General features: G+C 53.5%; 1 protein-coding gene across 2 annotated transcripts in view; it reads right to left on the bottom strand.

Moving 5' to 3' along the window:
- The window catches only part of OTOF (otoferlin), a 103,387-nt gene that overhangs the window by 53,438 nt on the left and 22,327 nt on the right, over nucleotides 1-27,622 (bottom strand). For both annotated transcript variants that reach the window (XM_038006674.2, XM_038006673.2), the window contains exons 3-5: nucleotides 19,072-19,160; nucleotides 10,341-10,440; nucleotides 7,745-7,926 (exon numbers count right to left, since the gene is read on the bottom strand). In XM_038006674.2, the coding sequence (XP_037862602.2) occupies nucleotides 7,745-7,926; nucleotides 10,341-10,440; nucleotides 19,072-19,160 (371 nt within the window). The remainder of the gene's footprint in view (nucleotides 1-7,744; nucleotides 7,927-10,340; nucleotides 10,441-19,071; nucleotides 19,161-27,622) is intronic.

A 27,622-nucleotide genomic window follows, 5' to 3' on the forward strand; every position in this document is an offset into this window, starting at 1 on the left:
AGATTGAAATCTGTTCCCACAGTTTTCTCTCCTCCAGGCTAAAGAGTTTAATTCATTCAATCTCTTCTTAGAAATCTCATTTTCCTATTCTTTCAATAGTCCTATTGCTCTACACATAATAATAATAATAATAATAATAATAATAATAATAATACTATATGCCAGTTTACTTTATCTCATGTGTTAATTAGAGATGGTAAGAAATTAGGATGGAGAAGGGCTAGGGAACCAGTATTTTTGTGGACCTACTATGTGCTGGCACTGTGAGGCACCTCTTGCTCCAACTGTAGCCAGTCAAAGGGATCAGGCCAGTCTGTGTCCCTAGGGTCTGGCCTGGGACAGACTGGGGAGCTGGGCATCAAGAAGGGCCTTAGAGCATCTCTGTTCTCAGGCAGGGAACCTGGGGATGGACAGGCTGCTTGTATCTCATTCATATGCTCTTTACATCTAAGCATCTATGGAGAAACCCAAAGCTTTGAGGACTCCCTAAGAGGACTCCCCAGTTCAGCATTCCCCATCATCTCCACCTGCCCTGGATTCAGTTCCCTGGCTCTGAGCCTTAACACATGCTCTGCCCAGGCTTCTTCCCTTACTGGGAACCTGGCAGACTCCTCGATCCTTCAGGTCTCTGGGCTGGAGCTCTTCCTACACGGTGCCATTTCCTCCATCACTACAGAGTTAACACTGCATCATCATTGCTTTTGCTTGTGCATAACAAATGTGAGTTAGAACTCATACTTTTTTGGAAGCAATGAATGAGGCTGTGAGTTCCCCAGGATCTGAATGCCAGCAGATACTCCAAGCCCACACCAGTGTTGATCAGTTCAGACCCCTCAACACACAATCCTGATATTTCCATGATATCTTCAGATGAACTAATTCTTAATGTACTGAGGCCACAGTTTTGAGCAAATATCTTAAGATCTCTGGGGCTCAGGTTCCTCATCTGGAAGATAAAAAAGACCACACTCCTGGCTTTTCAACTCTCATTGGCATGTTTGGAGAATTAGATTAAATTTAGAGTACAGTCAAGTGCTCTAAATTTCCTAGGTCTATGGTGAGCTCCAGGTCAGAAGTCAGTTTCTCTGTGTTCTGGTTCCAGTTCTGCCCCTGCTCTGAGACTCAGATTTGTCATCTGTAAGAGCAGGTGTTGACCAGAGGCCTCCTCCAGTGTGGTCTGCCTTGGCTCCCCCTGCCCTTGTGAGATCCCGTGTTGCTAGAGTCATCTAGATGTCAGTGTGCTTCTAGGGGTGCCTACGAGACCCACTCACAAGCCCTAGCCTTTGAATCTTTCCAGACCCTTGTGACCAGCCCTTCCCACCTGCAGGACCCTTCGCCTATCCTCTCCAGACAGCACCCTGACCTCATTTTTCCAGGAAGCCTTTTGGGGAGATGAATACAGAGAGGGCCACCCAAATGGTGGCCTCTCCTTAGCTTTCTGGAGGTCTCCAGCTCCACCCATGACCTGCTGCCGCAAAGCGTACCCAGAGCTCCTCCTCCTTATGCCTCCAGCTGCCTGGCCCTGCCTCGCCCCTGTTGGCAGAGAGGTCCCTGAGGTCCTTGTGCCCCTCTCCCCTTTGCCTGTAGCTGTCTCCTCCCTCCCAGGGAAGCCCAAAGGCCACAGGATGGGGGCTGAACAGTGGAGGAGGAACAAGACTCGGACAGGAGGATGGTCACCCCTGAGAGCCCAGAGTGGAGACCAGAAGGCCTGGACACCTCCCGCCCCCACCCTAACCCCTCCTCATCCCTCACCCCCATGGCCAGGTGAAAAGGCCTCCCTGGGCCTGCATACCCCGTTCCAGCTCCACCATGACAGCCCACTCCTGAGCCCTCTCAGCCAAGCCCGTCCCACCCTCTGCAGCCTGTGGGGAGGAGGTCTCTGCTTCCGCAGAGACACTGCCCCATCTGCCCTGGCCTGGGACACCTACTTGTGCTCGCCATCTCTGCCTCCCTTGGTCTTCTCTCTGCCTTTGCTGAGTAGGGGGAAGAAACGAGGAGACAAGGGGATACGTGTGAGGGGCTGTGGACCAGAGACACTGGCCTCAACCCCGGCCCCATGGACCTGCATGCTCCCCAGGGGACTCCTTGTCCCACAGACCTCTCACCCCACAGCTTCTCACGGTAGCAAGCCTAGGTCTGCAGGGTAGGGGTCCCATGGCCCTGGGTTCTGTCTTGGGGGAGAGGGGAGGGGCCCACAGTGCTGGACCTGGGTGGCCACTATTCCAACCCCAAGCTCTGATACCTCAGGGCCTCAGCTCATCTCCCCCACCAGGCTCTGAGGATTTCACAATGTGGGTCACAGCTTCCTCAGGGAACACAGGGTTAGATGAGCCTGGCTATCCTCTGGGCCTGGGCCATCCTGCTCCTCTGCCCACTGGCTCCCCTGCTCCCCTCCAATGGGGTGGGAGCTCCCAGGCTCTGGGGGCCTCTAGGGGAACAGTGGGCTAAGCCTGCTCTGTGAGGGTGAGGCAGGGCTGGGGGTCCTGCTACAGAGTGCACCCTGGTGGATGGGGGGCCTTCTAGGAGTGTAGGTGGGGCAGTAAGAGAGCTACCACTCCAGGGTTCAGAGCAGGGGAAAACGGTGCTCCCATCTCACTTTAGGGAGGCTTCCAGAAAACTTTTCTGGAATGTTCTCTCAATGCTTTCCCAATGCTGTGGCAATGAGGAGGAAGACAAGAAAGTGAATAACAGTTAGCAAATTATTCTTCTCCTCACACCCTGTTCTGGCACAGGCCTTACCCAGGTAGACTTGACTCCATACCCCAACGGCTCAAGACCTGAAGGCCTAGACACAGCACAGCTGCAGTCCGGCACTGGCCAGCTAACCTTTATGTTAGGCAAGCAGGTCAACCTATAATTCAAAGGCGTTAACATCAGCCAGGCCTCTGGCTGCCCAGATCAGCTGAGACTACTAAGCGGAGAAGAGCTCACAGCAGAGGAGGAGGACTGTGTCTCAAGCAAGAGCATCCCAGCTGCCCGGCTGCCCGGCTGCCCCGGCTCCTTTGAGTGGCTTTGGGAGCTGCTGCAACTCTGGGGCTCAGCCTGGAGAAGGGAGGCAGCAGAGGATTTTCTAGCAATCTAGAGGTCACGGGAACTGATTAAAAAACACTCTTTGGGTGAGGCTGCGTGTACTGACCCCACATGCACACGCTTCTGCATGCCCACCCCGTGCCCCTCTGTCTCAGAGCCCCACTATGCACACGTGCTCCACTGCCCTCTGGCCCCAGCATAGGAGGAAGGTATCTGACTTTTGCAGGTCTCCACTGGAGTGGAAGAATGATCAATAATGAGAATGAGAAAGTGTCTGCTGCCCCAAACTCCTCCCAGATGAGAGCCATCAGAGAGGAGACCAGCAGAAGAGGGTTTGGGTAGCAGAAGGAGGTGGGGGTCATGGAGGGCAGGAGAGCCAGGCCAGGTGGAGAAAATGAGAAGAGGAGAGAGTCGCAGAATACAGGGACTCAGGGGGAAAGGCTCAGGTCTCTACAGTTGAGCTGCAAGACAAAAGCTGGGATTTCTTTCTTTGTCCTCTCTAAGATGTGACTCCTAAAGACAGCAGCAGCAGCAGAGCCCAGAATCCAGAGTCCTCCCTCGTGTCATGCAGTGCATGTGAGTGTGTGCAAACGTATGGGCACTTTTGTACACACGTATGTGCCTGTGAGTGTGGTCAGGACCGAAGTCACTTTCTCTCCAGAGACTAGGGCAGGCATATGCTGCCATGCAAAGGTCTGGAACACCGATTTTGTGCTGCTGAGAGTGGAGTGCCCCTGAGGTTAGAGATTCATTCCATCTCTGCAACTCTGGGAGCCTGGAGAGGCGAGGGGAACACTGAGTGAGTGAGCTCCCTACCCCTGCCCCTGGGCCAGTAAGGCTCCTGTGTGGGCAGCTTCTGCAGAGCCCTTGGTATAGGTTGGGGAGCTAGAGCTGAGAACATGCTTGGACAGTGCCTAAGCCAGAGGGTCAGGTGCTGCTTAGGGTAGAAGTTGACATCAGGGTAACATGGAGTCAGTGAAGAGGAAGGAAGTGAACACTGGCTTAGCACCTGCCACCTGCCAGGCACAGGGGTGGGTGGCTCGCAGGTGCACATCACTCAATCCTGACACTCTTGTGAGGCATCCGTGAGCCCCGTCTTACAAATGGGGAGGGGGATTCCCAATACCAGAGCTGTGAGTGGAGCCTGTGCTCTGTCACAAAGCACAGCTTCCTGGCACATTCCTGGGGACATTGTGCAAACAGCTGGCAGAAATCAGGGGCCCCTGGCTTGGTGGCAGGAACTAGAGAAGTGGGCAGAGTGGCTCAGAGGGCATGTGGCTGACCAGGGCCTAGGGGAGGTGGAACCATCGGGGCAGAGGGTCAGTGGGCGGTGGGGTTGGTGGTCACTCAGGCAGGGCTCCCATACTGATTCCCTGAGGAGGAATGGGGTAACTTCATGGCAGGTTCTTAGGGTCTTAGGAGTGAGTGTCACAGCAGCTGAGGCCTGAGGTCCACAGTGCTCCTGCTTGGAACCATCTGACCCCCAGAATGAAGACAGGGTGAACATGGGTGAAGTCCCAGAGAAGCAGGCCAGGCAGGGCAGGCCTGGGGGGTGGGCCCAGGCCCTGAAAGGAGAGGTGTGGAGTGCCCAGAGGATCTCCCGGCATCAGCCTCCCCTCCATCCATGGAAGTTCCAGCCCAGGCTGCCCGGGGCCTGCCTGGGCTGAGGGTGTTTCCTGCGCACTCACTCTACCTCCCTGCAGCCCCCAGCAAGCCTTCATTTCACCCCATCAGCCAAGGAGCAGCCGATCCCCACGCCAGACTCTGGGGGTCAAGATGGCTGGTGAGACACTGCTGCTTGCCAGCAACAGGATTTTCCTCTTGCTCATTGTGACTGAAGCAGGAACAAGAGGGCACTGTGAATATTGAATACCCTGATCTATAAGAGGATTGGCCTTTCCAGGAGAGGATGGAGGGCAGGGAGCAGATGCAGGGGAAGCCTGCCTGGGCTCCTGATGAGGTTTGAGGTGAGGCACAGACACCCCTTCCCTTGTGCTGTCTTCTTTAGGGAGTAGTTGTTTTCCTGATAAAAGGTTGGCCAAGTCCCTTCTGGTGAGCTCTCTGGCTTCCTCCCAGAACCCACACTATGTGACAAGGATGAGATGCAACATCTAGGGCTGTGGGGCCAGCTTCCAGGTCCCCCTCCTCACCTCAGCACTCCTTGACCCAGAACTCACTGGCCCCATATGGGTAGCCAGGATTAAGCTACAGGAAAACCCCAAGTCATTGAACCTGCTCCACCTTCTCCTCACCAGCAAATGGCCTACCTCTAGAATTTTTCTCAACCCCTCTTTTCCACAACCAGGCCCGCTGGCTGCATGGCTAGGCCTGGCAGGAGAAGTACACTGTAGCGGTAATGTCTGTCCCCAAGGTGCTCTCAGACCTGGGCTGGCAGCTCCAGTGGCAGCAGGGAAACTGCACCTGCACACGGCCCCTGCAATGCAGGGTGGGGGTGCCTGGCTTCGGCTGTCACCCTCTCCCAATTCCCAGTCCTGGGGGTGAAGCCCCTCCTTTTGCTCCTGCTTCTTGCCGCTACCCTGGGAGGGGCCACACGAAGATGGGGAGAGGTGGGGAAGCTACCTGTGAGGAAGGGTCGGGGGAGCCCTCTTATCTCCAGATTCCTGGCGCCCAGGGCTCCGTGGGGGTCTAAGCTCTCCAAAGCCCCCATCAGCACCCTGGCCCACCCTTGTAGGACCGAGCGAGAAACTGGCACTGTGTTGCTACGCCACCCCAAGGAGGTTGCCCTCGTGGCTGCTAAGGGCTCCCATTGTTTCCCATGGATGTGACCCACAGGTCTGGAGCATCCCTGGGTCCCTCAGGATGTCAGAGTTGGAGGGGAGCCAGATTTAACCTGCTGAACCCATTCCTGTTACTGACCCACAGGGGCTAGTGACATGCCCAGTGTCACTCAGCCAGTGAGCGACACAGTCAAGATGAGACTTAATGGGCCTTAGCTCTCCTGATTTGGGGCCAGCATTCCTTTCCCAGTGATTGATGGCCCTCATGTGTCTTCCGATCTTGTTCTCTGGAAGCTCTTTCTTAGAGCCCAGCCACAGTTTCTGGACCAGCCCTGCCGACCTCTTTCCTGAATGGAGACAGACAAGGAGGACCCGGTGGTGCCCACTGGGTCAGCATCCCTTCACTCCCCATCCAGGCACTGCTCCTCTTCTCACAATTTCCAACCTGATTCCTGACTCTTTGCATTGTTGTGCTACAAGAAACCTGTTTGCCTGTCACCAGCCCGGACACGGGCAGCGCTCAGCACCTCCATTGCCACCCATTCCTCCGTGATCCCTCCCGCTCTCCCAGCAGCAGGGCAGGGGGTTTCATTGCTATGTCCCATTTTGCAGGTGAGGAGAGAGGGTCAGAGACTGGCCAAGGGTCACATGACTAGTAAGAGGCAGAGCTGGCACTCAGGCCTGGCTCTTCTGCTAAAAAGCCAGGAGTCTAAGGGGACAGGCTCCAAGCTAGCCTGGGGCTGCCCCATGCCCGTGACTGCCCTGGTGTAGACAGTCCCGCCATATTTGTTGCAGGCCTGGTCACTTTGACCTTGTTACTATTACTCACCTGGCTCCCAGGGTTTCTGAAGCTTGTGTGTGTCTGTGTGTGCATGTGTATGTGCACACATGTGCACTCAGGCATGTGTTGTGAGGGGGTGCTTAAGGGAGTGTGAACTCATTCAAGTGCAAAGGAGAAAACATATTTGTCCCTTAAAAGTCTGTCAGTTCAATTACGCTAATTTTTCTTCAGCAGAGGGACTGAGTAAACTTTACTTGGAAAGGAAAGCGTGGAAGGAGCTTACAGGGATATGTTTCCAGTGGCATGGAGGCTCCCTTCTCAAAACACACCCTGGTCCTTTAGATGCACCCTTGACTTACTGGCATTTAACATGTCATTCCTAGTGACTTAGGAACCCATGGAAACGTCTTACTGGGCTAGCCCAGATTCTTTCCCCTTGGTCTTTAATAATAATACAATTGCGTTTTCTGTTTTGTAAAAATAGTGCACATGGAATGAGCTAGCCTGGACCCAGCTTCCTGTGGTCCATGGGTGGCAGGATGTCCTGAAGGACCCAGGGACGCTCCGAACCTGTTGGTCAGATCCATGGGAAACAATGTCCTGGGAGCGCTTAGCAGCCACGAAGGCAACCTCCTGGGGTGGTGTAGCAACACAGAGCCAGGCAGGGTATGATCCTGGGCTCTGGTCTTCCCAGGAGCCCTCCCTTCTCAAGAGGAAGAAAGGCCAGGGTCCAGCCAGGATCTTTGGCTTCACTCTGGCAGGAAGAGTCGCCCTCTCTTGGGCCTCCTCACTGGGCCAGGGTGGAGGTCAGGCTCCCGGCACCTGGTGGACACTGATGGGTCTTGAACCAGAGAGGCCAGGGCCCCTCCTATCCTCATCTCCCCTTCTCTGAGAAAGGCAGGAGATCTAGCCCCATCCCTGTGTTAGGGCTCCACCTCCCTCAGGGCCTTTGGGGAGGCCTTGGCCTTGCAGTTTGATCTGAGTTCCCTGCTCCCTGCCCAGTGAACTCGGGGGTGGACGACTGGGTGGGGGACTATAGAAACATCTTCCCACCTCTTGGATGTCTCTCCAGAAGCTCAGCCCTGTACTCTGAGCCCAGCTAGGCCTAGAGAGGCCTGTCAAGGGCACTAGGCCCTCCAGGCCTCTTCCCCGTGTCTTGGGAGCAGTGGGCAGCCAGAGGGGCCCTTCCTGTTACCTCCGGAAGCTCTTCTCTCCGGGGGGCCGGGAGCTGGGCCGGGAGCCTGGGAGCAGTCCATCCGTCTCTTGGCTGTCCTTCTCTTCCTCTTGAAGAGACTCATCTCCCAGGAAGTCCCCATCATCCCAGGAGCCCACTGTGCCATCGGTGGCCTGATACCGGACCTCCACGCACAGGCTGGTCTGAAGGGAGGGAGGTGGTGGTGAGCAGCTGGGATGGCGACAGCTATCTCCACCCCGTATATATGGCTGCTTGGTGGTGTTTACATAGCGCTTCCACACCCTTGCCTCACTGGAGGAGGTTAGGATGGTATGATCCCCTCTACCCTATTTTGCTGATGAGAAAACAGAGGCTCTGAAAGGCTGACTTGTGCAGACCTGGTCAGCTTATTGGGATCTGACTCCAGGTCCCGCTGCTGGTGGCTCCACTCCTCCCTGGTGCTCCAGGTGGAGGGGCCTGGCCTGCCCGGGACAACTGAGCCTGGACTCACCCCCTGAGTCCACTGTCTACATAACCGAGAGTGTCGTTTAGCATCCCCATGATCAGGCCACCTCCTCTCCTCAGAGCAAGGGCTGCCTGCAGGCATGAAGCGCGACCTGCCAGAAATCGGCTTGTTGGAAATGTGACAGAATGAACTGAAAGTGGCCTCCAGGAGAGGAGCCCAGGCCCCAGGCTCACACCCACCCTTTCTACCCTGGAGAGGGAGGGAATCTTGGGAGCTGCCCTAGGTTTTCCTCTGGGAAAAGTAGAGCACTCAACCCAGGCTCAGGCTTAGCAATGGAGAGTCATGACTGGGCTTCCTGCTCTGTGTCCTGGGGCCATTACTTTCTCGCAGCTCTAGTTTCCCCCCAGTGCCCAGGGATCACCCTTCCTCACTGGTCTAGAGGTAACTTATGCCTGTGCCCCAGACAGGCAGCCCTCACTCAGTGCTTGGACACTCCAGCACCCAGGCTTAGATTTCCCAAGGAAGGGAAAGGTGCACATATTTTCTGAACCCTCACTGTGCTAGACATCATGCTAAGATGCTTTAATTTTAATGTCCACTCATTTGATCTTTTCAACATTGCAACCTACCTTACCTCGCATATCAGGAGGTTAAGTTACTTGCTTTAAGTCACACAGCTAAGAAGATCTGAGCCCAGGCTGACTGACTCAGCCCCATGTCCTTTCCATGGAACAAATGTGACCCTCTTGGTGGAACCAAGGATGTTGTTGTGGGAAAATGGTGGTCTCTGGCATTGGAAGTCCTGGGTGTCCATGCTGGCCCTGCTGTCGACTAGCGATCTGATGGTGGCCAAATCCATTCCCCATCCAGGACTTCATTGTTCCCATTCATAACAATGGGTAGCGGAGATGGGTGGCAGGTGGGCTAGGAGATCTGTGAGTAGTTTCCTCTGCTGACATCTTAAGTCTGATTCTGAAAATCCAGGGTGTGGGCTGTGCTGTCTGTCCATCCCTGCTCACGCCCCAATTCTCTCATCTCACTGCCCACACTACACTCTTCATCCAGGCTTCTGTGTTCTCCTCCCAGCCCGCCTTCCCATGGGTGTCCATACGTAGTTTGTTCTGCACCTCTTCTCCCCTTGCTGTGGTGGCTGAGACCCCGGTAAGTTTAAGAAGCCGTCTCTGCCCACCCCTGCTCATGGGAGAAGAGGGTTCCTTCTTTTCTAGCTCCCTATGGCTGCAGTCCTGGCTTCTGAGGCTGTTTCTCCTGGCCACTGCATAGGGTCATATATTACACAGGACCCCATTGAGGGACCATGGCACAGCCCCATTTTATACATGGGTAAACAGAGGTCAGGAAATAATAGCCAACAATATTATAGATTTATTGTGCATATCTGTTCTAAGTACTTTCTGTGTATTCTCCTTTAATCTTCAGAATAGTCCTGTGAGGTGGATACCATAATTGTGCTCACTTTGAGGTGATATGTAGCTTGCCCAAGTCACACAGTGAGTGAGCGACCTAAGATTCATACCCAGGGTCCCTGTTCCTTACCATCATGCCAACTGCCCACAAGTGGCCACGGCTGAGCTCAAGAGGACTGAAGAATCTGAGCAGAGCCTGGGGCCAGGCTGTCTTGGTACGGTTGCCTCCTTCTTTGTTAGAACATGTATCAGGTGCCTCTGGACTGTGCGTCACTAGTGCATGCGTGCTCATGCAAAAGTGCTGGGATGTGACAAACTATAGGAAATGAGGTCCCTGCCCTCCTAGGGAGGACCAGAGCCAGATACACAGAGTGAAGGTCATGCCCTCGAGTGCCAGCGGGACTCAGTCTGGTCTTTGGATGACGAGAGGAGCCTCTTTAGTAACTCCTGAGCTGAGTCCAAATGGAAGGACCAGTTGGTACATTCTCACCGTAGGAAGGACAGGGGTGCTTCCTGTGGGGCAGCAGACCCTGCCATGCCACAGGGCCTCCAGCCATGACCACAGATTGAGCCGTTCCAGCAAAGTCTGACCTGAGTCTCCTCCTCCCACCACACCTCGCCATGCACGAGGGGCATTCCCCAGACCACCCCATGTGTGGGGCAGGGAGAACAGACCCCCAGATGGCCTCATATGGGAACGTCCAGGAACTTCCTGGGGCACACCCACCTTGATGATAGCATTGTTGTCATCAATCAGCGTGTCAGTCACCTCCACATGGCTCTCCTCTACCACCTTCTGCAGCACCATACGGAAGGTCCCGATGAGCCTAGGGACCGCAGAGGGCACACGGTGGTTACATGGAACAGACGAGGGTGAGGAGAAAGACTGATATCCCAAGAGCTGTGGCTGCTTAGGGAGGACTGAGGTGGGCTTGCTGCAGCTCTGGGCTGGGCTGGAGGTGGCCTAGGAGCCAGGGCTGGTTGCAGCCAGGGCAGCATGTCTCACTGTGGATGGTTGTTTGTGGGAGGCCCATTTCTTTGGCAGAGTTCCAAGGGGCAGTGAGCACCCTTAGGGGATGTCTACAGAATGTGGGGAAGAGTGCATGGAATCCAGGTTTAGCTGAGCCCTTGCAGAGAAGTTTCCAGATGCTCAGTGTGGAGACTGGGGAAGGACCTGAGGTTCCTGGATGGACAAGTAGCTCCTCCGGCTTCTACCTCCCTAATGATGATCGAGATTTCCAGCCCACACCAACAGCACTTACTCATCCATTCCACATCTGCAGCCTGTAGGTTCCTGGATGGCAGGAACCTGTGTGATAGCAGAGCCCATGGATCTGCACAGCAGGGGAGAGGCGGTACAATGCTTTGTTTAACAGCACAGTCCTGGCGTCAAAGAGACAGGGGTCTGAATCCAGCTCTGACACTGACTAACGAGCTACCTGCTTCCTGGGCAACTTCCTTAAACTCTCTCAGTCTCAGTTTTCTCATAAGATGAGCTGATAAGCCCTACTTCAGAGAGTTGTTGTTGGAAGACTGAGTGAGATCATCTGCGAGTGTTCTTATCAGAGCCCCCAGCACAGCCAGCACTCCGAAGCAGTCTGGTTGGTCGTTATTCATGTGCTGCCTCTAAACTGTGAGCCTCTCCAGGGCAAGGGTAGTGCTTTCTATTCCAGCCTCCGTTTGACATTTCTAGCACACTAGAGATCTCAATATCTGCTGGCTGAAATAATGAACAACAGTGGGTGCCCAATAAATGCTGATGGAGTTGACTTCAACCCCATTGCACTCCACAGTCAGAAGGCTATTTGCTGCTCTTGGAGAGAACGGGGAACTCAGAGAGATGTCCTCACATCGTGCTTCCACATGGGGTGGTTGAGAACACACACACCGTATCTAGCTGAAGGCACAAAGGCGAGGGAAGCATCCAGGGTGTGTGAGACCTAGAAGGGACCTTGGGCATCATCTGATGCTGCTTGAGATTTATAGAGGAAGACGGTGAGGCCACAGAAGGGGAAGGGACACAGCTAATTAAAGCCAGATCTGGGTGAGATGAGGAATCAGATGAATTCTGACTTAGGCGTGCTTGATGTCTATACCACCTTGAGGTCTATGGAGGGTGAACACTGATTTTTAAAAAATCCTCCCATCTCTGTGAGGGGAGGAAGCGGTAGGGGCAGCCCTGAGGGATGGATATGAAATGCTCCCCTCTGGAGTTCAAAGCCCCATCCACCAGCGCGCCCCACCTCCCTGAGGGTGAAACTGACCACACCCCTCCTTCACTCTAAAGCCAAACTGGGCTTCTGGGCTCTTAGAGCAGCCTCATGGAAGCCTTCCATAGCTGCATGCACCTCTCCCCAGCTCAGGCAGTGCCCCAGAGACAGAAGTGCTGGGCTGGCGACCAGGAGCCCTGGAGCCACTGCTCCTGAGTCTCAATTTGGTCTCTATAAAATGAAGAGGGAAGAGGACTTTTAGCTTCCGTACCATGTAGACATTCTAACAGTAGACCATGGGCACAAAAGAATACGCTCATCTTTTCTCAGCCTCACCTCTTTTTGTTCTAAATCAGTGGTTCTCAAACTTCAGCATGAACAGAATCACCTGGAGGGCTTGTGAAAACACACATGGCTGGGATATCCTCCTCTGTGGATGTGCTGGAAAATGTGTCACTGGTGGGAGAGGAGAGGTGCTGATCTGTAGCTTTTGCTGGTTTCCGAGGTATAAATACTCCCGCCATGGCCAACTTTAAGCTCCAAATGCGAAGTCACCAAACTGGGTCCACCGGACTTCAGTTCACACCACTGGCCCCGCCCCCAGGGCTCTGATTCAGTGGGTGGGAGGGGGGCTGAGAATGTGAATTTCTGACAAGTTTCCAGGTGATGCTGAAGCTGCTGGCCGGGGAGACACTTTGAGAATCCCTGCTCTACTGTTACCCTTTGTGGATGGCTATTCAGATGCCTTGATTCCCCTAGGACCTATCAAGCACCTGTTGAGCGTGGGGCAATCAGGCACATCTTTCTCCAGAATTAGATACCTAAGAACAGCAGAGGCAGCTCCCCAGGATCCATGGAGGTGCTGCAATGTGACAAGACACCCCCAGGGGGCAGGGTGGAGCTATTCCCCCTGCAAGTGCTCAGAGAGGCGTCTTGTGCCTTCTAGGCTTAACACGCCGGAGTCTCAGACCTTAGACTTGGGAAGAACCTGAGAGATTTTGCCCAGCATCCCTTCCAGGAGGAATCCCTGAAACAGCCTCCCTGATACGTGCTTTTAAGCCTCTGATAGATACTCCCGTGGTGGTGACAGTGATGGTGCTGTCACTGGTAGTCCATTCAGCCACTGCTTTAATCACATAGTGTGCTGAGCGAGATTGGCCTCCAGGCAAATCCCCCGCTCTTCACTCCCTGGTCTGAGCCCTGTCCACATGCGACTAATTCCATCCCTAAAGGGAAGCAATGTAGACAGTGAAGAGCCTGGGCTCTGGAGTCAGACAGATGTGGGCTCACTCAGCAGGACCCAAGGGAGATTCCACCCCCCCGCAGCGGTGTGGTTTGGGCTCCTTGTCCTAGCCCTCCGACTTCCACTGGACAGTGGTGAGGAGACTGCTGATGTGAAATTCCTCTAACACCACCGGTACTGGAATGCCAGCCCCTCCTGCCTCCCTAATAATGCGCAGGGCTGGCCATTTGGAGGGCCCACCCAGGGGGGTCTCCTTTGCAGGATGGGCTTCAGGGGCAGAACCAGGCTGTCCCCCACCCTTCAAGCTCTGCTCAGTCTCGCACAGCAAGAGCTTGTCTATGTCCCGGAGAGTGGGACTGGGACGCTAGGAGCTTGCAAGATTAAAGGAATCAATTTGCCACACTCCCAGGAGTGACTTGGGGGGTTTTCACTCCTAACAGTTCATCCCCAACCTCTCTCAAATAAAAGTAAAAATTATATTATTTGACATGGACAATTGATATTATCTCAGCCTTATGTAAAGTATAAAGAAAAGCAGTTTTATAAACCCTGGCTCTTTCTACAGGTCTGTAACATACCATTTAAGCAAAAACACAATGCTTGCCATGAAAATAGTTTCAAAACAAAGGCCCTGGCACTGCTTCTAGGATGCCATCCCTCAGCCCGTCCTCTAGATATTCTCTGGGAAGAAGTTGGGACAGGAAGAGGTAGGGAAGCCCCTGGCTCTAGCCCTTGTGGTGACCCCAGAGGCGACCCTGCTTGCCGCATCTGGCCTTTGTGCATCCTGGCTGCACACATAGTAGGGTCTTGATCCTCTGCATGGGTCAGCATGGAGGAGCTGCCTGGGAGAGTGGGGCCCAGGACAACTGAGGAAGGGTGGGCTCAATGCCCCTTAGACAGCCAAGTCACTTCCCTGGGAATGGAGTTGTGAGTCCATGTGTTCTGTGGGAAGGAGCACTGGCCCGGGCGTCAGGAGGCCTGGGGTGAAGACCTGACTGTCCTGAATCTGCTGCGTGACCCTGGACAAGAGGCCTCTCTGGGCCTCAGTTTCCCTGGGGCTGTTAGGCAAAGGAGCTGGGACTAACTCCATGTCCTCTGACTACTTGCCTTACCTGGCCATCCGGGTCACCATGGCAAAGAGGGTGCCCCTCACAGGAGACTGATTGGCTCCACGAGGGGCTGGGCGGCTGGGCAGAGCTAGGATCCCCACATAATTAGCTGGCAGGAAGAGGCCTCCAGCCCAGGTGGGCCCACAGACTGACCACAATAGAGTGGCAACTGGGCACCAGAATCCTGTCAATAATTCATCACTTTCCCCTGGGAGCCCGTGTCAGGTGTCCTGGGCCCTGCAAGGCCTCTCCTGCTCTCCTGGCTCCTGAATTATTCAGGGCCCCTGGCATCCTCAGCAGGCAGGAGGCTGGAGGCCAGGCCATGGCCCCTCAGAGGTCCCAGACAGGCAGAGCTGGATGCACAAAATCTTCTGAACCCAACATTTCTTTCCTATGGGGAAGCCCAAGATTCCTGGACACAGGTCTTTGTTCCAGATGGGGCCGAGCAGACCTGCAGGTCTCCTGGTTTCTTCATACTATGTCTGCCTCCTGGCAGCCTCTAGAACCACTGAGTGAGGGGCCAGTTTCCAAGCTGCTCTCGGCTTCTAGGACAAATCCCTCTGTCTGAGATGGCAGTGATGGGATCAGGCTCATTTCTCGTGCTGGGCCCCACTATCCCAGGCAGCTCCTCCATGCCTCCTTTAACTCAGTTTCCCCAAGTCCATCAGTCATGTGATGCTGAGTGTCACCCTTGAGTGCCCTGAGTCCTTCAGAGAAGAAGGGCCACTCTGATTCCCTCTCAAAGGCTCTCCCACTCCCTGGGGTATACAGAGGGTATACCCCTAACACCATGGGGGCATTTATTCATTCTTTTATCTCACAAAATAATCAGGGACCTGCTATGTGCCAGGCACTGTCCCTAGCAGTGGCCATGGCTTTGCTCATTGCTAAGCCCAGTGCAGACCCAAAGACCCCCTCCACTAAGCCGCCCCATGAGAAGGAGCCTGGGGTCTGAGCTGGGCCATGTGGGGGTTGAGGGCAGTGGCCTTATTGCTCCCCTGGCCTGGCCAAGGCAAATGCCAGGATGGGGAGACTTGAATGTCACATCATTCCAAACACCTTTCTCCCACTCTGACCCCCACAAGCTGACCTGTGTCAGCCTGGGCCTGTGCTCTCCATGAGGGGACCTCTTCTTTCCCATCACTGCTCTGCAGCCAACAGTGCCCTAGGCATTCTCTAGGCTTCCACAGAAATGGCAGAACATCTCCCACCGGGTCTGGGCCTCCCCTTGTGGGGTTTCCTGCCTTCTCTTGGATGGGGGCAGGGAGGGAAGAAGAAGAGGAGAGCTAGGATAGGAACTATCTCCCTTTCTGTCTTCCTTCTTATTGGCACTTAAGAACACCTAATACAGGCTGGGTTCGGTGGCTGGCACCTGTAATACCAGCACTTTGGGAGGCCGAGGCAAGTGGATCACCTGAAACCAAGTTTGAGACCAGCCTGCCCAACATGGCAAAAACCCTGTCTCTACTAAAAATACAAAAATTAGCCAGGCATGGTGGCGTGCACCTGTAGTCCCAGCTACTCGGGAGGCTGAGACAGGAGAATTGCTTGAACCAGGGAGGCAGAGATTGCAATGAGCCGAGATCACGCCACTGCACTCCAGCCTGGGGGACAGAGTGAGACTCCATCTCCGAACAAAACAAAAACAAAAATACCTAATAGAAGCTGGAACTTTCAACATATTCACTGCATGGTAGTCAATTTCCCAATCTCCCAAATACATCTGATTTGTTCGTAGCAGTCTTTTGATGGGCTCAAGGGTTTCCAGCATTTCAGTGGTTAGGCTGGCAGCTTTCATTGTAAATTATTTAACAATGTCTTCCATGCCCTCAGTTTCCACCATCACTGCTCAGATATTTTGGTTTCTGGGAGTTGGATTAGGAAGAGGAGGTAACAGACATGCATTCTAGCCCTGGCTCTACCATTGTCTAAACCCATGTGATCTCAGGATCCCCTCTGAGACTCGGTTTCCCCTCCTGCACAGCTAGGGTTGTACTGGCCAAGCTGTAAGGCTCCTGGATGCTTTGGCACCTACAGTTGGGTTCCTGTAGGGGCTCTCAGGTGCCCTCCCTGGTGCTTGACTTCCGATTCTGTTTCCTCTTTCACACCCACTTGGCCTGTGTGTGAGCCTTCCGCCTGTTCCTGTTTCTCCTGTCCTCATAGGTCACACACCCTCATAGTATCTCATCCCAGGGAAGAAGGCTGTGCTTCACCTTGGGGGCCCCTAGTGGGGACTGTCTCACCAACCTTGCTTGTGGGTGCCAAAGGCAGCTGCCTGAATGGTGTGATGCCATGAGAGGCAAAGGGAAGGCCTTTGTGCCCTAAACATCCTCCCTGTGGCCCTGCCAGCAGGCCTGAAATGCCCTTGCTCCACACTCAGCTGAGATTTTGAAAGCTCCTAATAAAAGCCACAGAATCAGAAACTCCTTGGAGCCCATGTGGTCGGGTCTTTCCTGACTCAGAAATCCCCTCTACAACGTGGTCCACTCTTTGCTCACCCTCTCCCAGTGGCAAGGAGCTCACTGCCTCCTAAGACAGCACATTGGCTGGAGAGTGCTGGCTATCTTTCAGTGGTCTGCTGTCTTCCAGCAGCCTGTCCCTCATCCTGCCTCTAGGTACACACCTTTCTTTCCTCTTCCTGTGGCAAAAAACTTTCTGGGAGGGTAGTGGCAGGGACTGTACCTCAATCCCTCATCTCAGTATCTCCAGTGACTAGCATAGTGTCTGACTGGCAGAAAGCATTTGTTCACTATATGTTTGATGAGTGACTGCAAGGTTGGATGAAAAGATGGATGGATAGATGGATGAATGGATGGAAGAATGAAAGGATGGATGAATGGATGGAAGGAAGGATGATGGATGGCAGGATGGATGAAAGAATGAAAGAATGGATAGACAGATGGATTGGTGACTGGAAAGATGGAAGGATGGGCCAGTAGTGGTGGCTCATGCCTGTAATCCCAGCATTTGGGAGGCTGAGGTGGGTGGATCACTTGAGGTCAGGAGTTCGATAGCAACCTGGCCAAAGTGGTGAAACCCCATTTCCACTAAAAATACAAAAATTAGCTGGGCATGGTGGCGGGCACCTATAATCCCAACTACTCAGGAGGCTGAGGCAGGATAATAGCTTGAACCAGGGAGGCAGAGGTTGCAGTGAGCTGAGATCAGGCCACTGCACTCCACTGTGGGCCACAGAGCAAGACTCCGTCTCAAAAAAAGAAAAAAAGATGGAAGGAGGAATGAATGGATGGATGAGTGGATGGAAGGATGAATGAAAGGATGAAAGGATGAGTGGTGGATGAATGGATGGAAAGATGGAATGATGGATTGATGAAAGAATGGATGGGAGGAAGGATGGGTGGGTGGATGGATGGATGGATGGATGGATGGATGAATTGATATATGGATAAACGGGTGCATAAATGAATTGATAAATGGATGGAGAGAAGGATTGATGAATGGGTGAATGAAAGGATGGAAGGATGGATGAAAGAAAGGATGGATGGATCAATCAACTGATGGATAGACAAATGGATAGACAGATGGACGAATAACAGGAAGGATAGATGGATGGATGGATGAATGAATCAGTGGATTGATGAATGGATGAATATGACCTCTATGATTTTCCCTTTCATGTTCTCATCCATTTATCATAAGGTAACACTTAAAGTCCCTTTCCTCCTGGCAACTATGGGGTGGTGCCTACAGGAATTCTCTGCCACCAGTATCAGAGCAGTGGACTCCTTGTCTCTCCTGCTTAGATCAAAAGTGTTTTAATTCTATTAGTATGATTTAGAATGAAGCCTATTCTTCTTTTCTTTGTAGTCTCCTCCCACTGTTGAGTTATTCTGAGTCCTCAGTGAGCTAACACCTCCACATCTTTTGGACATGTTATAGTTAAGCCATGACCTCCAGCTTGTATAAGAGCGACCGACTTTTTTAAAAGAGATGGGATCTCACTATGTTGCCCAGGCTAGCCTCAAATTCCTGGGTTCAAATGATCCTCCTACCTTATCTGCCCAAGTACCTAGGACTACAGGTGTGTGCCACACCTGGCTGTGATTTTTGAATCCAAGATAGTACTTAGCCACTGTTCCAGCCTGTTCAAATCCTTCTGAATTCTTCTTGTGACCCAGAGAGAAGGACAACAACTACTTTTATTGAACACCTCATAGTCATAATGATCGTACGGCAGGTGTACTTCACTTACAGAGTGCAAGCTCCATGAGGGTAGGCACCCCGTCCTCTGCAGCACCTAGTTCAGTACCTGATACACTATCGGCGCTTAGTAAACATTTGTTGAATGAGTGAGTGAACATTTATTTCATTTAATTCTCACAGCTGCCCTTTGAGGTAAATACTCGTCTTTTTCACACATGAGCACATTGAAATCAGAGAGGTTATGTAACTTTTCCAGGGTCACACAGTAGATGACTGACCTGAGTGTCTGAGATCAGGCTTGCCTGACTCCTAAACCACCACCCCAAACTGTCAAGCCTGCCCTCAGGGCTACAGAGTGTTTCTTGGAGGAGATCTTCAGCCCCTCCACCTTTCACCTCTCCAGTGGGTAACTGTACCCCAGCATGGCATTGAGGGAGACTTAAAGAAAGGGACAGGAAGCTTTGATGGGGTTGGAGACAGAAGCGGTGATAGGAGGGTGGAATGTTCTTGGCTGACAGCAGCTGGGAGGACTGGGGAATTCTGAGGACAAGATGAGGGAGCAAAATGGGGATCGAAGACCAGCCCAAGACTTCTTCGGTCTTTGAAGATCAATCCAGGGCAGGTTGGGAGGGTAGGTCCCTCTTTTCAGCCCCAAACATACGGTAGCCCAAGGAGAAGGGCAGGCTCCCAGCCCCTCCAGGCCCAGCCCCTCCTGCCCCATCCCACACTTACTTGTTGCTGAAGACTTTGCTGTAGTTGAAAACCTGAATCTCCAGCATCTCATTTCTGTCGATGCTGCTGGCCACTGGCCACCGAAACGTCTGGGGAGAGAGGAACAACTGTGGCTTTGGTGGCAATAACAGGTAGGAGCCTTGGGGCGTGGGAGGGGAATCTCTGTTGGGGGTCTTCAACAGCCAGAATGGCCCCTCACTTGGGCCCAGTGCTCCCCGGGGACAAAGCATTGACACCTGGAATCTCATTTAGTTCCAACGACCACCTTGCAGAGCCGGCATTGGTGCCCACTCCTCTTTCAAAGATGGTGCTCAGAGATGTTGGAGGACCTGCCCAAGGTCATGTGGTAGGTGAAGAGTCTGGACCTACCAGGACTTTTGACTCCCTACACAGTGCTGCTTCCATGGCCTCCTAGTTCCTGAGGGGGCTTGGGAGAAGGCGGTGCAACCAGGGTGGTGGTCGGGCCCCAGGGAGACAGCAAGGATTGTAGGTATGAGCCTAATTTTTGGCGGGTGCTGAATGGAGCTGTGAGCTTCCAGCTCTCTCCCATCAGGATCACCCTGACTGGTGCGGGCTCTGCCCCAGACTCCTATGTTGAGTTCAGACCACTCCTCACTCTGCCAATGGTAACATCAGGGACAGGTTTGAGCTGATTAGTGTTCCTGGGGTCAGGCCCACAGCCTGTCCCCAGCACACTGTTTCTGGATTCACCCTTACCACTTCTGTGTTGCTTCCTCCCTAACTTAATGTTAGTGATGATTAGGAATTTGATTGGGATTTTTCCTGGTGCCCTAGAAATGGCAACAAGGGCTCAAAACAGAGGCTAAAGTGGCCTAGTGCCCCATTCTGTAAAAAGCTGCCAATAGGCAGAGCCGGACATCTTCCCAGGGCTTCCTCAAAGGCCCTGTTACCTCCAACCATCACCCAGCCCACCTTCCTGGGATGGGACAGAAGACTGGGCAAGGGAAAGGTGGGAAGAATTCTGTCCTGGGTGTAGTGTTTTTGTGGTGCTTCTTGGGGAAACAGCTCATGGCGATTAGGTACCGGCAAGAAGGGCAGCATGGCATGCAAATCCCCAGTGGCATCTGTAGGGCAGTGGACTGGCAGGAGACCCATGGAGCACTGCAGGGCAAGGAGCCCAGCCTGCCACTGTTGGCTGTGGCAAGTCTTCGAGTTGCGCTCCATTGGCCAAGTGGGGTCGAGTGATCTAATGACACTTTTTCCATGGGCTGCCCACCAGGGGAGGATGTGGAGGGCCTCAGCAGGGGTCCCTGTCCCACTCCATGTCCTGAGCCACAAGCATGAGGGAAGGGGGATGGCCAGGGGTGAATAGGATGCCAGACTGGAGTAGGAAGCCCTTCTGGACAGGACCAGACGGCGCTGAGGTCTGCTCAAGATGCTGTGGAGAGACCGTGTCAGGGAGGATTTTGACAGATCAGGTGGAAGACAGTGACTTTTTATTTTTTAGCTCCATTTTTATACCCTACCAAATTCAGACTGCTCAATAGGCCAACAATAAATAATAATAGTAATAATAGCTGCCATTTCTGGGGAACTTTTTCTCATGCAAGGGTCTGAATGCTCTATGTGCATTCATTCATTTAGTCTTTCCGATGGCCCGAGAGGCGGGTAGTGGCTTCTGTGCTCTATAAACAAGGAACTTGGCCTCAGAGCAGCTGTGTGATTCAGACACTCCGTTGGTGGCTGAGCAGGCCCTGGGAAAGAGGCTTCTGAGAGCCCACCCTGCATGTTTGCCATTTCCAAAGCTGAGATTCCTTCTCCCAGCCTGGGGACTCGGAGTGCTTGGGCACACTGGGCCAGCCCCGTGGGTCACTGCCCAGTGTGGGAAGGGCCTGTTTCAGGAAAACAGCCTTTGTGACATCTCCCTTCAGGACTGGCTAAGTCCCAGAGAGGACCCGGCCTTGGCATGAGAGGGAAGAAGAAGTAGAGGAGGGGGAGAGGGGTCTGCAGGGTGGGGTGGGGAGGGATGTGAGCAGGGCCTAGGGAGGGCTTTAAAGGTGAGGTGGGCACAGGGCAGAAGGGTGGGCTGAGGGGCCCAGGAAGTGGAGGCAGCCCGGCCCACAGGCCTCATTCAGCGGCTGCGGCTCCAGCTTCTGGATGCCTCTGGCAGCTCGGCAGAGTGTGTGGTTTTCTTAATGAAGCTGCTTTTATGGGGCTGCAGGGAAATAAAGCAGCCCAGGAAGGCCCAGCTCATCAGTCACAGCGCCGCGTGGGAGTGGGGGGCCGCAGGAGCCGCCGAGATTCGGTTTACTGGGGATGAAGTGGGGAGGAGTGATTCAACCCCCTGAGGGTCTGTGGGTGGGATTTTGGCATTGGAAGGAGAGAAAGATCAGGAATAAAGGACATGACCTTGGAGATGGCCCTGTGAAAGGGATGGCGGGTGTTGAACGGTGGCTGGAGGCTGAGGCTAAGGGACCTGGGGAGGGAGGCTGCCTGGCTGGGGGGCAAGGACCAGTTGGTTGAGTGAGAGTTGGGTGTTAGGAGGGTCCAGGAGAGAGGGGGCTTCCAGAAGGGCCCCTGACTGCAGATGAGAATAATCAGGGAAGCGTGTGTAGGTGTGTGGCTCAGGTGCCCTTTCAGGAACTCATCAGCCAGGTCTGGGCAGTCCCTGAAGACGTCAGAGGGGAAAGTTCTTCTTGGAGGCTTTCTGGGCGAGGGAGAAGACAGGGTCCTCACTGAATCACAGCAGCTTCTTCAGTCTCTGACTTGCTCCGTGCTTTACAGATACCTCTCTTTCCTCCCCTGTCTCCCTCCCACATTTTCCACCCACAAGAGGCTTTCCCCTCATTTCTCTTTTCCTTCCCTCCCGCGTCGTTCCTGTGCTTTCTTCTCCTCACCACATCCATTTTCTCTTTCATCAGTTTCTCTCTCTGTCTCTATCTCTTCCTTTGTCTCTGTCTCCCTCTGTCTCTCTCAGGGGTTCTTCATCTTGGCTGGAACTGGAATCCATTCCAGAAGCTTTTAAAAATCCCAAGGCCCAGGCCTGGAGATGGATCAAGCCGGCACCTCTAGGTGGGGTCCTGGCATCAGTGTGGGGCCTCGGAGGGTGATGGGCCTCCCGCTAGAGGGAAGTGACTCAGGGTCTGGGACTGGGGGTTACTCCCATTTGGCCTCCCTACAAGCAGAGGCGTGGGCTGTAAGAAGGAGACTTTTTGGGTTGAATTTTCCTCTCTTTTCATCTCTCCTTTGTTAAAACTTTTCCACGGCTCCTCCACAGCTCCCTGAAAGAGGTGGAGATTCCCTTTCCCAGCACCCAGAGACCCCCTTGCTGTGCCCAGACAGCATTGCCAGCCCCATCTCCCATTGCTGACACCTTCCTTTGCTCAGGCAGCGTCTGTGAGGTCTGGGTACCTTACAGAGCTCCAAAGGACATGCCCACCCTTTGCTTCTTTTTGTTCTTCTGACAACATTGAGGCTTGTATCTCACGCAGACTGGGAGTCTCTGTGGTGTTGCAGAAACCCTAAGTTTGAGTCAGGAGACTTGAGTTCTAGCCCTGGCTCTGTCACTCACTAGCTGTGCCTCAGCTTCCCCATCTGTGAAATGGGGGGTGACTATATCTACCTTAGAGGGCTATTGAGAGAATCGAATGAGATCTCACAGGTGACAGCAGTCATAAGCGACACAGCACTGCAGAACGCTTTTGGTTTAGATTTTCGCAGTGGGAACTCTGTGTAGATCTGCAGCTGTCCCGTCTCCCTGTCATGCCACCTCCCTCCCCCTCGCCCCCATCACTTTCCTTTTCTGCCTCGGCCTGTGGATTTCACATGTCTCTTTCACTGCTTCTTCTCTTCCTAATTTCAGTTTTCATTGTCTCCTCATTTTTGTGGTTATGTCCTTTCCTTCATTTGGGGTGACATGCTGAGAACACAGCAAGACGAGATGAGGACTTTGAGGGTTTGGGAGCCACACTCCTCGCCTGACTCTGCCATTGAATTTATGAGCTACTAGATTGAAGGAAAGGGGGCTGGGTGCAGTGGCTCATACCTGCAATCCCAGCATTTTGGGAGGCCAAGGTGGGCAGATCATTTGAGGTCAGGAGTTTGAGACTAGCCTGGCCAACGTGGTAAAACCCTGCCTCTACTAAAATACAAAAATTAGCCAGGTGTGGTGGTGCATACCTGTAATCTCAGCTACTTGGGAGGCTGAGGCAGGAGAATCGCTTGAACCCGGAAGGCAGAGGTTGCAGTGAGCCAAGATGGCGCCACTGCACTCCAGCCTGGGTGACAAAGCAAGACTCCGCCTCAAAAAAAAAAAAAAAAAAAAAAAAAAGGACTGAAGGAAAAGGGCTTCTGAAGGAACAATTTCATCTGGGTAGCACTTAGTACTTCCAGAGCACCTTTTACCCATAACCAAACTCACAGCAACATGGCAAAGATGTGCTCCTTTTACAAGTGGGAAAGCGGAGAGGCGAGAGTTGCCCAAGGGCACAAGGCTGCTTGGTGGCAGAGGCAAGATTCAAATTCAAGTCTCAGGATGCTTAGTCTGGAGTTCTTAATCCACTAGTGTAGGCTTAATCCACTACACTGAACCCTCTCCTGAAGCCTGGTACTGCTGGGCAGTTAAGCCAAACATAGTCACTCAAGATGTCACAAGCCAGCAAGCCCCATGCTGGGGGCGAGCATTTGCTGAGTACTTGCTGTGTGCCAGGCTCTGTGCATGACGCTGTGCAGAGCACAGGGATGCAGGTTGTTTCTCAGTCCTGGGGATAGTACTGGATAGTTCTGGAGACAGACACTGACGCGGAATAGCAGCCTGGGATAAGACAGTTGACAGAAGCAAGATGATAGGTGGTACAGATAGGGAGGGAAAGAGGGCCTCTGTTGCGGGGGTGGTCTCAGGAGCCCTGGAAGTGCTGAATCCTGACCCAGTTTTCTGGTCTAGGCTTAGCCCTGACCTGGCTGGTGCTGGCCAGGGCGCAAGGTTCTGCATCCTATCAGCCCCAGTGATCTAGGACTCTGCAGAAAAGGTTTCCCCGATGCACTTTGGAGAATCACCTGGATTATGTCCAGCTTGGCCCCTGACTGGGCCTGGAACCATCCTAAATCAGCAAGGTAGCATCCTTAAAGGGACAGGGTTGTAGGTTTGGGGGAAAATATTGAGATGCACTACAAAGCTTTAGAGCAGGGGTCCCCAAACCCCGGGCCATGGACTGGTTAGGAACGAAGCCGCACAGCAAGAGGTGAGCGGCGGGTGAGCGAGTATTCTCGCCTGAGCTCCACCTAATGCCAGATCAGGGACAGCATTTGATTCTGATAGGAATGTGAACCCTACTGTGAACTGCACATGCCAGGGATCTAGGCTGTGCACTCCCTAAGAGAACCTAATGCCTGATGTTCTGAAGAGGAACAGTTTCATCCCCAAATCACCCCCGACCACCACCATCCCAGTCTGTGGAAAAATTGTCTTCCACGAAACCGGTCCCTGGTGCCAGAAAGTTGGGGACTGCTGCTTTAGAGTATAGTGGGAAAGAGACAGATTTGCGAGCTTAAAGACCTGGGCTCAGTCTCCCTAGTGTGGCTTTTTCACTTTCCCAGGACACAAAGGCTGGGTCTCTCTCTGTCTCTCTCTCTGTTTCTGTCTTTGTCTCTGTCTCTTTCCCCAGCTTCTTCAGAGTTGTAAGTTAAATGTAGGATCTCAGATCTCAGCTGGTCTTCTTGGGCAATTCTCTTCCCCACTCTAAGACCTGTTTCTTCAAGTGCAAGACAAGAGGGTTAAACTAGATGATCTCTAACCTTAGAGATCAAGGTGATCTAAAGTCCCCTTAGGTGATCTCATCTGTGCCTTGACTGCTTCCTTTCTATCCAGGTCACAGCAAAGGGCTTGATGTACCACTAGCCCTGCTGAGCCCACTTGGTCTGGGCACAGGCCTGTGGTGACAGGTGCCAGTCCTAGTGAATATCACTGTTTTGTTCATTCTTTCACTCGGCAACATTTTCTGAGCTCCATGCTGGGTGCCAGGCCAATGATGAAAAAAGACAGGTGCGTTTCTGGCCTCCAGGAGGTAACAGCCCATGACTTCCAGGGACAAGCAGAAAGGGCCAGATAATGCCAAACTCCCCTGCCCTGTCATCGCCCAGGCTGGTGACCTCTTCCTCTTCTGGGCTCAGAAGGCCCAGGGTCCCTCCTTGTTGGTAGTGGGTCTATCTGCCCACCAGACTGAGCCCCTTAAGGGCAGGGCTGAATCTTGTCTACTTTGCAAATGACCACAGGTCCTGGAATCAGATAGACTTGGGTTTAAATCCTGGTGTGGCTCCTTATCACCTAGGATGCGACCAACCCAGCAAGTTCTAGAGAGTCTAATGCTTGTGTCAAGCTCTCAACCCATCTTGCCACACACTAAGTGCTCAGTAAACAGCAGCAGTTCTTATCATTGCTCCAAGTACTATTGTTACTCTGGCCTCTCCCCTGGGGCCTGGTCCACACAGGGCCTGTGTTAGAGCCAAAGCAAACTGGCTAAAGGTGGCTACTCCTGCTTCCCCAGGGCACAAAGGCTGGGTCTTTCTCTGTCTCTCCATAGCTTTTCCGGTGTTGTAAGTTAAATGTAGGAGCTCAGGTTCCAGCCTCTGGGAAAGGAGACACCATGTCCAGGCTCTGTTTCCACCCATTGTTGTAGAGAGCATTGTCTTTCTTCCATAGCCTCCTCCTCCCCACTCAGGTTCCTAAGCCCAGCTGCTGCAGCCCCTCTCACCCATGCCTGAGCTGAGGAGGGGCCCCTCCCTTGCTTGGAATCCCTTACCTAGTAGAGCTGTGAGAGACATTTGCTTTCTTGTCTGTCATTTCATTTTTTTTAGCCTTGTGACAGTCCCGTGGGGGCAGGTAGAGCAGGGAGCATATCCCTCTCTTACAGAAGGGGAATGCAAGGCCCAAAGAGGTTCCCCAGCAAGGACTGTGGTGCAGGTCCCATGACTCCCAGGCCACTGAGTCTCGCTAAGCTGGCTCCTGCAGGCCCTGGGCAGAGTCAGGTGGAGAGAAGAGGCCTTCTGGAAAGTCAAGAGGCTTTTGGGGGATTTGAAAGGGCCTCTTTCCCAGGATATTCTGGAACCACTGGCAGGCAGGTTCTTTCAGGGGGATGCCAGGGAAGTTTACGACTTACCCACTGGGTCTAGGGAGAGAGGTTAAAGCCAGGGTACGGTTCCAGGCTATCTTTGGGATTGGGCTGACCCAGGCCTCCGGGCCCTTCCTGAACAGAGGACGGGAGGGTGGCCTTCCTGCTTTGTGGGATGTGCACTGCTGATCAGTGGTGGCCAGGTCTGCAGCCACTTCGCACAGGGAGAAATTGCGGCAGGGGGCGTGGAGAGACTTCCACACGGGCCTTGCAGGGGTGGTGGGAGTCAGGCCCTATCACTGTATCCAGAGAGGGCTTAGGTCTCATCTACACAAGAATTCAGAGCCCTGGCTTGGCCGCTTCCAGCTCTGTCACCTGGGGAAGGGTAGTTACCATCCGAGCCTGATTTCATCTGTGGATTATTTCAGAGATTGAGTGGAAGGGGCATGGCTCAGGAAGCAGCTCAGTGCTGCTTCTGGGGTTGCCACCATCTCCCCACGGGGCTCCCATGTGGGAAGTGCGGGATGGCCTGAGTGTTGCGAGTCATTTTGCATCCTTGCTCCCCGCCTCACCAAATGCCAGCAGGTTCCTCGTTGTGACAGCCAGAAACTCTCCTGTCTCCCCAGTGTGCGGGCAGCACTTTCCCCAGGTCGGAGCCACTTCTCCCCATCGCGTGCCCTGCTCTCTGACCCTAGTCACATGCTTCTTCCCATAACTGCCTGGCTTCTGCCCCGCCCCAGTCTCTCCACACTGACTCTGGCTACCCTATCCCTAAGCTCCCATACAAATCATCACGGGGTGTTGAGCCCAGGTTCCTCCCTCTGGAGTATCTCAAGCCCAGGCTGGCATTCATTAGATGCTCAGAATGTGGCCTCTTGTTCAGGGCCAGCAGAGACAGACTCTCCCCCTGAGGTGGGTTGGGTAGAGTTGGGAGGAGGAAGGACACGGTGATTAACTTTGAATGTCATGCATACCTGTGGCTCAGGTGTCCGGGGCGCTGGGCATGGAAAGGGGTGGCAGTGCCCTTGGAAGGGGCATCAGGTTGCCCCCTGGCTGGACGCCTGGGCTGACATGTCCCCTGGGAGTCTTGGGAGGAGGGAGTCAGATGCTGTGCCTGGCGGATTAGTGGGCAGAAGCCCAGGGAGGTAGGACAATGGGAAACTGGGCCAGGCTGCTGGAATCTTCACCTATCCAGCCCAGTGCCCTGACGGAGGAAATGGGGAGGGGAGGGAGCAGACCGGGTGTATAATGCGGCAAGCCTGAAGCCTCTATGACTGCTGTCTCAGTGGGCAACCATGGTTCCACTCTCACCATAACCCTTCATTTTGTTAATCATTTTACAGAGACCTTCACACCCATCACCAATCCCATTTGACAGAGATGGTGGTGGGTTTAGAAACCGAGGTCATTGTACAACCAGGAGGGGGAGAAGGTAAGGACAGAAACTTCCCTAGCTCTAGTGATTCACTTTAAATGAACAATTC

This window comes from Chlorocebus sabaeus, chromosome 14, assembly GCF_047675955.1.
Source record: "Chlorocebus sabaeus isolate Y175 chromosome 14, mChlSab1.0.hap1, whole genome shotgun sequence".
NCBI lineage: Eukaryota > Metazoa > Chordata > Mammalia > Primates > Cercopithecidae > Chlorocebus > Chlorocebus sabaeus.